Source organism: Mixophyes fleayi, chromosome 8, assembly GCF_038048845.1.
Source record: "Mixophyes fleayi isolate aMixFle1 chromosome 8, aMixFle1.hap1, whole genome shotgun sequence".
NCBI lineage: Eukaryota > Metazoa > Chordata > Amphibia > Anura > Limnodynastidae > Mixophyes > Mixophyes fleayi.
Window position 1 is genome coordinate 42,902,865 of NC_134409.1, and position 14,174 is coordinate 42,917,038.

Consider the following 14,174-nt stretch of genomic DNA (forward strand, 5'->3'; position numbering starts at 1 on the left):
TGTTTATGGACTTGCATCTTACCATTTAAACCTGCATGGATTTTCTATACCACGGCTTGACACATTGTTCACTCTCTTTTTGAGCACACCATTTTTGTTTATTATTTATTTGAAGTTTGGATTGGATTAAAAACAAGAAGCTGGCTGGCTTATTTGGTATATATTATTGCAAGCTTTCAGTATTTTATTGTTTACACCTATTTTTCTGAACCTATTTGGACCAATACTCTTTCTTTCTTTATATGACCTAACATGGGTAGTTATACCCGGTTATTTTTTGGTCCGGACCATTTATTGACTTTTTTGAAATTCAATACATTTTTAAATTATTATTATTATTATTATTATTATCCTTTATTTGTTAGGCGCCACAAGATTTCCGCAGTGGCGTACACCATACAGACAGTACACTATACAGGGTGAAACAGTACAAAACAATAAACAGAGATACCAGTACTTCAGGAACTCCAGGCAGGTTAAAGCAATAAACACGGAGCAGAAGAACCGTTGAGGAGACAGGAGGAAAGAGGGCCCTGCTCAAGTGAGCTTACATCCTAAGGGAGGGAAAACAGAACAGGCACAAGGGGAGCTAGATGAGGCAAGGGAGAGAGCGAGTGGAGGAGATGAAGGGGTTATGCGGAAGGTTGGTAGGCTTTAAAGAAGAGGTGGGTTTTCAGTGCACGTTTGAAGGAGCACAGAGTAGGAGAGAGGCGGATGGAACGAGGGAGGTCATTCCAGTGAAGGGGGGCAGCACGGGAAAAATCTTGGATTCTGGAGTGGGAAGAGGTGATAAGAGTGGAGGAGAGGCTGTAAATCCTTTTACTTTCAATTATCCTTAATTGTCTTCACTTTATTAGTTTAATATTTTTTGCGCCAGGTTATACCAGGTTATGTTGTTTCTGTTCCTCTAGGGGAAGGGACCCCTCTCCACCCCCTTACTACAAGGTATTTCCTACTTAGGCAGCATTCTACATATTCATTTAGGAAGCACGGTTTATCCCTGCCATTTTTTTCTGTTTTGAGAGGTATTGGCATGGCTTGGATGCTCATTATCTATAGATTTGTATTGCCGCTCGGTCTTATACATTTTGGTGGGCAGTCTGGATTACACTCATATTACTGTTGTTGCTAGTACATGTGAGGACTTTATGCGGATGTGACTACACTGCAACTGACTTCCAGCTACATAATGCGCAAGGTTTCTGTGAGTGATGTAAAAGTTTGTTCTGAACACATATATGGAAACAGCTGACAGCTGTTAACACCGGGAGACTATTTTACATTTAGCCTCCCAGTGGGTAATTACTCATCCTTTTCATATGGAATCTTTCTGGCTTTGTTTACCCAGTTTAACAATACAGACTGTCTTTACTGTATCAGTATCTGATTTATATATACGGATACCCTACTTCAGAGTGTCTTTATATACGTATATGTTTTCATATTTATTGTGTTTGTTTTATCAGCACTGATTATTTATTGTATTTGTATTTTTATTCTTATGATGTAAACAATAAATAATATTTTATTGCACATACTCTCTGTGCTACCTATTTCTTCTACTTAAGATACATGTTTCCTCTAGGAATTATTTGTACTCTTATTTTATTTTAATATTTGTCATATATTTTATCATAGTAACAGTGGTAATTACCGCAGCCATGTTGTCAGAGACGTCCAGTACTAAGCAGACCACCCTTGTTCTGGATTGAAGCAGTGAGAAGGAAGGTGGTGGTGGGAGCTCCATGCTGGATTTTGGTAGTGTGGATTTAAAGTCAGCTGAACTTTTAATAACATCCCAAGTGCTGCGATAGCTGCACATTTTATTCTGCATATTTGGGGCCTCCTTATCATGGTCATGTTCATAACAAAATTCCACAACCTGCAATAAGTAGATTTCATAGCATTAGATTCCAAGCATGTACAGAAAATATACAATTATTAATAATATGATTATATACTAGTGTTTAAAAAAAATCTAAATCAAAATACCATTTATGTATTTAACTATGTTTAGCATATAGCAATGAGCTCTCTTTTACTATTAAAATTTAGAACCCCCAGCAAGGCAAGTGGCGAGATTAACATGGGAGTTGGACCTGCTTGACCTCATAACTGGTAATTGGCTCATTACCCAAGTCAAGTTATTTAACAAATATTATTACTGACACAGTATAGTCAACGGGATAAACAGTAAATATATACTGAATCACATTTTTGCTAAATAAATAGGTACGTTTTGGTACATATTATGAAATGACAATCTTCATTGGCACCAAAATCAATTATTCAGGTACTTTTAGTAACAGCCTTATGGAGCCATATTTTTTTACAGATGTGACATGTCTAGTGAGTATACCAATTTTCACAAATTGCATAAGCTGCATTGTACAGTATGTGTAGTATGCACGATAAAATCAAAGATAGTTATTATGATCTATTGTCTATCTTTCTGTTTATTAGTATGCTTTATTTACATAGCACCAGCAAATTCTGCAGCACTGTACAATCAAGAAGACAGGATGGACATGCAGGGCCTGACCCACCCTTTGCATTGCTACATTGTTTGTTCAGGAACAATTTTGCTTCATTTTATGGCTTTCTCCTAACTGTAAATGAGGCCCAGAATGTTACCCAACAGCAACACACAATGAAACAAAAAGTGAGAGGGCCCTGCTTTCTAGAGCTTGCATTTAAAGCTATTTAGACAGGGTCAAATTTATTGGCTTGTCATACTTGGTCAATATCTGAGCAGGTATAGAAAATAAACATATGATAATTCCCAGGAGATGTGAAGTCCTTTAAAAGCCTAAGAAAAGACCCTACTGATAATTATGTTGATAAACTAAGGTGTCTTTTGTATAAGGCTTTAAGGGATAATGTTATTGATCAGGAAGAATTTCGTTTTTTATTACAGGAAAACCCTATATTTCCTATTTTTTTATTTTCTCCCAAAAATTCATAAATCTTTAGTCAATCCTCCGGTAAGACCTATTATTGCGGGAAAATTAATTTTCTTACCTCGCATGCCTCTCAGTATGTAGATTTATTTCTTAAAAAGTAAGTTTTGGAATTAGCAGCCTACTTAATATGTACTACTCCATTACTACAAGTATTAAGAACAATCAAATGGAAAGACTTTTGATGTTCAGGCCTGTATACTTGAATTAGTCATGAGAAAGGTATTCAGGCTATAAAACATTTTTTGGAATTTGATCCTAATATGACCTATAACCACAGAATATGTATATGTGATCTTGTACTTTTTATCCTTTCACATACTTATTTTACATTTTTGGAGACTTTATATACAACTCTGTGGCACGGCTATGGGTACTATCTTTGCACCTAGCTTTGCTAATTTATATATGGGGAAATGGGAGCAAGATTTTATCCATAACAACAGCAACCCTTTTGCTGAGAATATAGTCTGTTATCGACAATACATTGATGATATTATTATTATTTGGGATAGTTCTGAAGATTGTCTTAATAATTTCCTTCATTATATTGGGGATAATGAATATAACCTATGTTTTACATATAGATCTGATACATTTAAAATAGATTTCATAGATCTGGTGTTGAATATTAAAGAAAAAGAGGTTGAGACTAGTACATTTATCAAACAAGTAGTTAGCAACAGATATCTACATTATGAGAGCTGCCATTTAAAAAGTGGAAGAATAATATCCCTCATTCCCAATTTAATTTTGTTAAAAGAAACTGTTCTAATAAGGGACTTTGTGATGAACAATTGAAACTTATGTAATAGATTTAAAGATATAGGCTATCCAGAGAATATTAGTAATGAGGAACTGAATAAAACTTTGAACAAAAATATTAGAATAGTTAGTCTATAAAAAAAGGACTAAGAGAAAATTTGATTCCATCTATAACTGAATATAAAATAGATGAAAGGAAAATTAAACATGTTTTAAATAAGCATTGGGGAATTATTTGAATGGATCCTGTACTAGGTACTTTGGTGCTGGATAAACCAAAAATTATATTTAAGAAGACTAAGAATTTGAAGAGTTTATTTAGCACCAAGTATGCTGAGAATGAATAATAAGGCTAATGGAAAGACTTTTTGTCTAAGTCTGTGAAGGATTCTTTAAATGTTCTAGCTGCAATGTTTGCAAACTGGCAGACCGTGTAATAAAACTTTTACTAATTCCTCTTTGAATACTAGTTTTGAGATACATGTGATATATATTTTGGAATGCCCGTGCAATCTTAAATATATTGGTAAGACTAAGAGGGCTTTAAAATTACTCATTCAAGAACACATGAGGGCAATTAAAAACAAATTGGATATTCACTCAGTCTCTAGGCATTTTAATATATACACAAATGGGGATCTTAATTGTTTGAAATTTAAGGCAATTGAATCGGTTACACTTGGTCCTAGAGAGGGTAATTTTGGGAATAATTTGGCCCATAGAGGGATGTTTTGGATTTTTAAGTTAGGCACTTTAAGGACCACTTAGCTCCTAATGAAAGTTTTAAGATAGTACCTTTTATTTGAATATAAATTATATTTTATATTTATATATATATATCCAAATTATGTTCTAATGTGCTTTTTCTCATCTTTTTTCCCTCTTCTTATGTTATTTTTTTGTTATTAACTTGTATTTATTGGGTTATAAGGATCGTGTCTTATTTATTTTGTAAATGTTTTCTTATGTGGATCTCCTGTTTTTTTGACAATATTGACAGATTTTCTATCTTGATTTAATTAGACATATTGTCTGCCTTAATTACAAGATGGTGTTTTAAGCTTAATTTGTACTACAAGAAAATGTTGCTTATGTTGTCTGTAACACCAACAAGAAAATGTTGTTTGATGTCTATGTAATGCTATAATAACTTTTTATTTAGCTTCTAGATATGGTGTCATCCTTGACTCCTCTCTCTCCTTTGGCCCCCACATCCTTTCTCTTGCTAAATCCTGCCGCTTCCAGCTGCGTAACATCGCTCGCATCCGGCCCTTCCTCTCCAAAGATGCCACCAAATGCCTTATCCACTCTCTGATCATCTCCCGCCTGGACTACTGCAACCTCCTCCTCACTGGCCTCCCCCACTCTCATCTCGATCCCCTTCGATCTGTTCTTAACGCTCCCGCTAGGCTTATTTTCCTTTCTCGCTGCTCCTCTTCTGTCTCCCCCCTCTACCTAGCCCTTCACTGGCTCTCATTCCCCTTCAGAATCCTCTTTAAGCTCCTCACACTCACCTACAAGGCCCTCGCCAACTCCACTGCGCCCTACATCTCCACCCTCCTCTCTACTCATGCTCCATCCCGCCCTCTCCGTTCTGCCTCTGACCGTCGCCTCTCTTCCCCCCTTATATCCTCCTCCCACTCGCGTATCCAACACTTCGGCCGCGCTGCCCCCCTCCACTGGAACAAGCTCCCTCCCTCCATCAGAACTTCCCCTAATCTGTCCAGTTTCAAACGGGCCCTAAAAACCCACCTTTTTCTTAAAGCCTTTCTGTCTCCCACTTAACTTCCTACTTTATCTTCTGCCTCTGTCCCTCTACTCTCCCTCTCTCCCCTGCATCTCTCTGTCTGTCCTCCCCTCCCCTTAGATTGTATGCTCCTCTGAGCAGGGCCATCTCTCCTCCTGTTTCCACCACTTCTAACTCTGCTCTCCAGCTACTTAGCCCTCCTCCTCGAGGCTCCACTTCACGTCCACTCTCGCTTTCTCCTCCCCCCTGGGGGTCTCCCTGTCTTCCACGCCCTCCCTCTTGGGCCCCGTCATTTGCGGATCCTACCTCCCCCTTCCCCGCCCTCTCTAGCTGTGCATTGAGCTTACTGAGTTGCTGTGCTTACTGTTTACTGTACTGTGCTGTCTCCCATTGTATTGTAATTTGTTTGTCTCTGTACGGCGCTGCGGACGCCTTGTGGCACCTTATAAATAAACATTAATAATAATAATAGATATGATATTTTATACTAGTTTAATGTTGACATTGATATATTAGATGTAATATCGAAACTGCTGCTTGATGTTTGTATATTAATTTGTACTACAAGAAAATGGCACCTTTGTTGTTTTTAATATCATTAAGAAAATGGCGCTTGATGTTTTGATAATATTATGTTATAATTTTTATACAGTTTTTAGATATATTATGTGTAATATAAGTACACTGACGTTTTTCATATGTTAGATTTAATATTGAACATAACTACTGCTCAGTGCGCGTTCGATAATGGAGGTGACGTCACATATCCCTTTGGGCGGAAGTTGGATCTGTGTAAGTGCGGATATAGTTTCTACCATGTATGCTCTTCTGATTGGATTCTGCTAATGATGAGGACTATATAAACTGGGAATTTTTGGTTATTATAAACATTCCTTTTGATAAAGTCGGAACGATGAAACACGTTAAGGATTTGTTGGGAACTTCTTATCTCTTTAGCATGGTGTGGAGATCTTTTTTTTTCATGGCCTGAAAACCTCACCCTTGGAACATCTGCAGGAGACTGAGTCTAGAGATAAACTGTTATCTTATTTGCTCTATGTACGGGCATTTGTTTATAATTTTTAATTGTATTAAAATCTTTTATATTTTATGTGTAGATGTCCCTAGTTTGTGGATGAAAGCTAGGTATAAGCCTACTACACTATGATATTCCTCTTGTTTGAGTTTCCAGTGTGCAATTTGGATTGATCAATTTTGAATAGAAGCTGTTGAGGGAAATTTTCTACTTCTATATCAGATAAGCTACATACTTTTCATTCTTTGGTACACGGCTATTCACTTCTTGTTTAATTCAATTTGGGCTGATAATTATACTACACTATGTTTTGTTGCTTCTGTTCTTTATGTTTTTGATATGATTATTCCCATTGCCTAGCGTGTTGGCTGTCTATTCAAGCATTTTGTGAAACAGCACTTGCCTGCATTGCAGTCACAGTTCCTGAACAAATTAGGACCAACAAGTCATGTCTTGCTTTAGAAAGTTTCAAGTACTTACTAATATATAATATATCAGTAAAATAGTTTCTTCTTTGACTCTATTCATTTGGCAGAGATTATTTAACACTTTTTGTACATTTAACACTATACTCTCTCCTGGGTCACTTTTCTTTGGCCCTCACTGCAGATGAGCTAGGAGGTATAAGGAAGACAGTTCAGGAGCTAGCACAGCGCAATCCAATGACTCTAAGGTATTGTTTAGTGGTCTGCGTAGGAAACCATCTCCCATACCAGCTTCCTCCATAACTCACAGAAGTCTTGCAGTGAAGTCTGGAGAAAGCCAACCCAAGAGAGAGATATTGTGCATAAGGAGTGTGCTCTAACTGGGATCTAGTAAAGTTGACAAATAAAGGCAACAAGCAACTAGATAACAGGTTGTCTAGTGATATAGTGAAGGATAGCGTCTTGGGGCTAGATTTACTAAACTGCGGGTTTGAAAAAGTGGAGATGTTGCCTATAGCAACCAATTAGATTCTAGTTATCATTTATTTAGTACATTCTACAAAATGACAGCTAGAATCTGATTGGTTGCTATAGGCAACATCTCCACTTTTTCAAACCCGCAGTTTAGTAAATATACCCCTTGAAATCATCAAACCTGTTATAATTTTTGAGAATCCAGATATAATTTGATGGAATGTTGTTTTTAAGCCAAAGCCTAATTATATACTTTCCAGATACTTACAGAAGATAATGCTTGCATGTACATTATAGATGTTTTCACCTTTTGGGTGCTGTTAGCTAAAAACATACACCCTTCTTCTAAGTTCCCTGTCTGTGGGTCAATGATGCACTCTCCATCAGAGCAGGAGCGTTTCTTACAAATATACATGCCAGCAAGCTCAGAGGAACATCTAAAAGAAAAATGTAGCATGTTACTAAAAATGTTCAAGTTTTTCGAAAAAGTACTAACTTTTCTAAAATATCAAGTACACCTTTCACAGATAGTGAAGATTTTCTGGTACATCAACCCAGAGAAACACAAAACAGGAGCGACAAAATTTATAATTAGTATAGTAGTCAAATAAACAACATCTTGTTTGACGGTTTAAAAATATTGTTATATATGACTAAAGTCTATTTTTACTTTTTATTTAACATTTAAATATACTTTATGCACCCAGTAACATTTAATGGGTGCATAAAAGTGTCAGTATATCAGAATGGCAATACAATGAAACCAACTTAAAGTTTTTACAAGTGAGGGGTCATTTAATTACACCGTATGAATAAAATAGATATTTAAAGTCTGTAAGAAGCTACTGCAAAGAAAATAGTTAAACATGTTAACTTATAATTTTGGACTGTTTCTCCCAGCAAATTGAGTACTTTTGTCCTGATGTACAGAATGAAGACTATATAGCAGTGTACTGTATGGTGGTCAACAGACAACCCATGGGCAGCCAGCGGCCAGCAAGCCTTAACCTTGCCCACAACTGGCTGCTCCCCCCCTCACTTTCCTCTACTTAATAACAAATTAAGAATAAAATATATGTGAAGGGGGAAACACAACTTCTATGTCACATGATCTCCTTTGCACAACGCAAGGAGGTCACGCATCATACAAGAGGAGGATGCAATGTTCTCTCCCTCCTTCCCCTGCATGCTCCGTGTCTGTGTTTCAGGCAAAGTCACTGATTCATAAAGAAGCCAGGAAACAAGAGACGAGGAGCAGGGAGAATGAACAGGAGAGTATGAGTCCTAGGTATATAGTAGAATATGATATTATTATAGAAGTATATGTGATGTTAAATACTTTTGTGTCAAAAAAGACAAAAGTATTATAGGAGTTATACCTTTATTGGCTAGCCCAAATGTTTTGTATTATATTTGCTAACTTTCAGAACCCAGAGGCCCCTTCATCAGACAAGTTTACAAATGAATGACTGAGAAAAAGGCACATTTATGAGCTGTTTCAGCAAGAAATTTGTACAGGGGTGGGATACATCATTAAGATAAGCTAAAGTAATAAAAAGGAGGTTTTTGTTATGGATGGAAGAGTAAAAGTCCTACGAGTTCAGAGGTCTGCACTCTGCTTTGGGGTGTGTAGTATGTTAATGTAGTGGGTCATAAATGCAGGTGTTAGATTGAGTCCTTTAGTCAATGACTGGAATGTTCTTTTCAGCTTGAAATTCCCATATTATTCCCTGTCACTTTTAAGAAGACCTTTCAGTATTAGGACTTTTAAATCCGTCATACTGTGTCCTGGTCCAGAGAAATGTTTACCCACGGGGGTGTCCAGAGTCTTCTTTATTGTGTGTCTGTGTAAATTCATCCAGAATTGCAGTTTCTGCTTGGTCTCCCCAATGTAAATTCCCTCAGGGCACTTTGTACACTGTATTATGTACACCACATTGGAGGATGTACATGAGAACGTGTAGTTTTTTTTATAGTCCCATTGTGTGTTGGATATGTGGACTGTGTTCGTTGGTAGGAAATCTAGCTAGCAAATATATTAAAAAAAAAAAAAAATATTAGCCAATAAAGGTATAACTCCTATAATACTTTTGTCTTTTTTGACACAAAAGTATTTAACATCACATAGATTTTTCTGTCTAACACGGTACTGCAATAATAAAAAAAAATATATTTTTGCTCCACATTTTGATAATGGAGAAGTGTAAAATGTTACAAAGGGAACATAATAAGGGGAAGCGATCAGAGGGAGTAATTTTTTTTATTTTTTTTTTAAAAGGGGGGGAATAGGCATTAATGTTAATCACAGGAGGGCAGTGAGAAGGTGTGAGAGGCATGTGGGGAATTGTGAGGGGGCATGTGGGGAGGTGTGAGGTGTATGTTGAGAGGTGTGAGGGGCATATGGTGAGGTTTGAGGCACAGATGGGAAGGTGTGAAATGCATATGAGGAGGTCTGAGGCATGTGGGGGAGTTTTGGAGTACATGTGGGAGCTGAGCACTTGTGAGGGTCTGAGTGCATGAGGGGGCAGTTTGTGGTAAGTTGGGGTCTGAGGACATGTGTAGCTTTTTTGGGAGGCCTGATTGGGATGTGACGGAATATTAAGATTATTGTGCAGTCCTTTTGAAGGTCTGGGGGCCATACATGCAGTCCTTGAAGTATATCAGGTTGTCCATCACTGCTAAACAGTTTTTTTATTTTTGCGTAATATAACGTTTCTTTTAAAATCAGGAATGCAGTCAAGAATCTGTAAGTTATGCAGATAATTTTCTTTACAGGCAAGGTGTAAATAACTTCTTTAGTCATAAAGTTACTGATGTTATAAGCTTTGTCTGGTAGATTGTATAGTGCTCAGTTAACAGTTCTATCCAGATGATAATAAAATGATGATAATAAAAATTCTTAACTTACAACACAAACAAAATAGTGCAAACAGTAGTCATCTACATCATTCAAATGTAAAAAACAGAGATTATACAGTATATTGCATTCTAACATAGGAATCAAATCCCATTAAAGTTCAGTTGTTGTGAACAGGGTGTATTACAATGTACAGTGCTTTATGTATATAAACCATTTATATCGCTTCTGGTTATCTATCACGATTCACTGTGTAGGTACTCAGCAGTTAAATATACTACTGCTTTTAAGTCCCCAAAATCAAATGTATACATTAGCAATGTATACATCTGCATTCCGATCTACTGTACTTTATATCATTTATTTAATCGAGTAGCTATATTTGGTTGTATATTGGATATATATCCAAAGCAATTTGCCACTCTTTCTTTTGACTTTTTAGATTTTGAATTTCATGTTTTATTAATTATTATTTTTTATTTATAGCTCAACAATATATTATTCAATGCTCTACATCGAGAGGACTATGATACAAGTAAATAACATACAATGACACGAAACAGAAGGTAAAGAAAACCCTGCCCATATGGGTTTACAATCATAAGAAGTGTGGGGGAGAGCTGATAAATAAAGTAGCACGATAATAATTGGGGTGGGGTACGTAATTCCGGCACTGGAAATGTTGACACTTAACGTGCTGACAGTTCCATTGTGCTGACAGGTTCACAATGTTTATAGTGTGATTGGCGACATTACCAATGTCGCTAAGCACAATGCGACATTTAAAGAGTAGCGGAGGTCGGGTCTGCCAGCTATACCCCGGACCCCCTCCATTACTTTCTTAATGGTGGCATTGTGATAAGCACCACTAACTAATTGTAAAGAGGAATTATCAGCTATCAAAAACAAAATATCCATAGGCGATTGGAATTTATTTTCAGCTATTGGTTGTTTGGTTACATGGCACAGTTTGAAATACCGGTATATATTATATATATTTGAGCAGGCAACAGAAGATGGACTGCGTGGAGGATACCTTGGACTGCTATGCCATCCAGGCCCAGCGCTTCCATTAGGCAACCTTAGGCACTTGCCTAGGGCGCCGGGACCTGCAGGGGGTCGCTGACTAGATTTTGTAATCTAGTCAGCAGTTTGGGACAGAGTGCAGCAGCCTGCTGTTTCGGAGTGGCCGTCCTGTTGTTCAATCGATGCCCCCCGTCCGCGCCGCCTGCCCAACGTCAGTCAGAGATCATGTGATAATAGCCCTCTTCGGTGGCACCTCTGTCCAGCTCCAGCAATGTGCTGGGCTTGACCCCATGTTCACACACTGTCCGTCACTGACAGACAGTGTAAGTAAAGTTATTTCCCAGAGCCCCCTCCCCTTCCAGCATGCATCGCTCCGCTCCACCCCCCTCCTATGTGTTTTGGAAGACGAAGAGCATTTGGGTAGCCATTGGAGATGACAGAAGTACTTTGAAGAGCCCCCCCTGCATCTGCTGACCAGTCTTCTGGAGAAAAAACAGTAAATAAATACAATGTTATTTTTTTTTTTTATTATAATTTTTATTTATTTTTTAAAAAGGGGTGCACAAAGCCCAATGCAGGAAGTGGTGAGTTTATACAAAATTAAAATGGGGGGGGGGGGTTATTATTTGGCACCTCATGCTCTTTATTTGATTTTAAAACTATGGTGCAGAAAATGATTATTTTATTTGTACCTCATGCTCTATATTTGACTTGCAATTGTCAAATATAAAGCATGAGGTGCCAAATAATAGTTATTTTTCTACCGCATAGCTTGCAATTCATATATAGAGTATGACGTGGAAAATAGTCAATTTTATACCATAGAAAAATGACTATTTGCCATCTCATGCTCTATATTTGACTTGCAAAGTATGGGGGAGAAAATTACTATTTTATTGGCACCTCACGCACTATATTTGACTTGCAAACTATGGGGTAGAATTTCTACCCCATATTTTGAAAGTCATATCTGTAGCCCTGTGCCCAGGCCCAGAGCAAATCGAGGTGTCGGTCTCTACTTCTGCCCGTCACCTCGGACACCCCCCTTCCTTTCCCTACGGATTATTGCACTCCAGTAATTGTTGCACTTTCTTCACTAGACTCAAGCGGCGTGGACAGATTGTTCCTGAAGAAGGTGTGTGAATGGCAGGTGACCCAAACAAAACCAGGTAAAAAAAATTGTGTGAGATCCTTGCACAAGGGGTGGGGGGGCGGTAGGCTGAAACTTTGCCTAGGGTGCCTACAGACCTTGCACCGGCCCTGATGCCATCACACTGACCAATGTAGCCAACTAAACCTATATGGATGTAGTTTATCATACGCACATATTTTAGAAATGTACAGATGGAGTGGACTTTAACGCACATTCTGTAGCTCAGTTCTCTCAATTTCTGTTTTTTAATGAAAAGATGGTGTGATATTAATCAATATTATTTGATGCGAGTGATATGATGCAAATGATGTAATGAGAACTAATCCATTCATAAAGTAATTGCAACATTACCGTGTTGCTTTAATTTTATTGTCAGTTGAAACAAAGAAGGGTACTCCATAACTGTATTCATCAAACACACCCCATCGAAAGTGAGCCCATTCGTGGACAAATACTCTTCCTGCAAAAAAAGGAAAATAGAGTGAATTTTTTTTAAAACCAAAAAACCACATGGATTCTATTTGTACAGAAGGGACAAAAATTAACTTAGTTTCATATGTGATGATCAGGCAAAGTCTTGTTAAGGGTATATAAGATTTTGGAAGACTTTCTCTAATTGTGTGATTGCATTAACACAATATCTGGTCAGATCAATTTTCATAACACTGCTTACTGTGAATCCTCAATGTATGTATAAACATATAAACTTCCAATCTATATGACAAAACAAAATGAAAAACATGGACAAGTCCCAATAACTTATGTTTCTACACAGGCCAAGTACTACAGGCCTAATGCTGAGTTGCCCACAATTCGCAGCCGCAAATTGCGTTTACTGACAAAGCCACAATTGCAAAGCTGAAAGATACGGGCAGAACTGCACCAATAGCGAGTGCGCCCAGTTTAAACCAGAAATACATCACATGTTTACAACCATTTGTTTTGTTTACAAGATACCTATTAGCTATTAGGCATAAAAAAAACCTTGAAAAACCTAATTAATACAGGAGAAAGAACAGCCAATAACAATCAGTTTACTATTGGTGGCAACTGTCATCATCATCATCATCCACTATTTGCACCTGCCCCTGGCCAATTGCAAGTAATACAACTTGGACAGGCACATGTGTGCGGCCCCTTTTCTGGGCATTCACAGAGAAATTTACCGCAAGCCAGTGTAGCATCATGCCCTATATATACACACATGAAAGATTTTCAGCTGTAAATGGTTATATGTGCAGTAAAATATTTAATATTTCAATATTCAATAAAACATTTTTTGGTAATTAGTGTGGGGGGCAATATATTTTAATAGTACACTCAGTGGCCACTTTATTAGGTACACCTGTAGAGGCCATTGCCATGTTCGTGGAACCAGCTTGAGATCACTTGTTCTTTGTGACATGGTACATGATCCTGCTGGAATTAGCCATTAGAAGATGGGTACACTGTGGCCATAAAGGAATGCACATTGTAAGTAACAATACTCAGGTAGGCTGTGACATTTAAACAATACTCAGTTGGTATTAAGGGGCCTAATGAGTACCAAAAAACATCCCACACCATTATACCACCACCACCAACCTGCACCATTAACAGAAGACAGGATGGATCCATGGATTCATGTTATTTTTGCCAAATTGTGACTGTACACTCTGCACATAACTGCAGAAATCAAGATATTTATCAGATCAGGTGACATTTTTCCAATCTTTAAATATCCCATTTTGG

The 14,174-nt window shown here is 37.5% G+C and overlaps 1 protein-coding gene across 3 annotated transcripts in view; it reads right to left on the reverse strand.

Annotated features, from left to right (window-relative positions):
- Positions 1-14,174, reverse strand: part of LOC142099217 (calcium-activated chloride channel regulator 1-like) — a 58,883-nt gene that overhangs the window by 21,524 nt on the left and 23,185 nt on the right. For all 3 annotated transcript variants that reach the window (XM_075182440.1, XM_075182438.1, XM_075182439.1), the window contains 3 exons: positions 12,795-12,903; positions 7,676-7,844; positions 1,655-1,882 (listed from right to left, as the gene is read on the reverse strand). In XM_075182440.1, the coding sequence (XP_075038541.1) occupies positions 1,655-1,882; positions 7,676-7,844; positions 12,795-12,903 (506 nt within the window). The remainder of the gene's footprint in view (positions 1-1,654; positions 1,883-7,675; positions 7,845-12,794; positions 12,904-14,174) is intronic.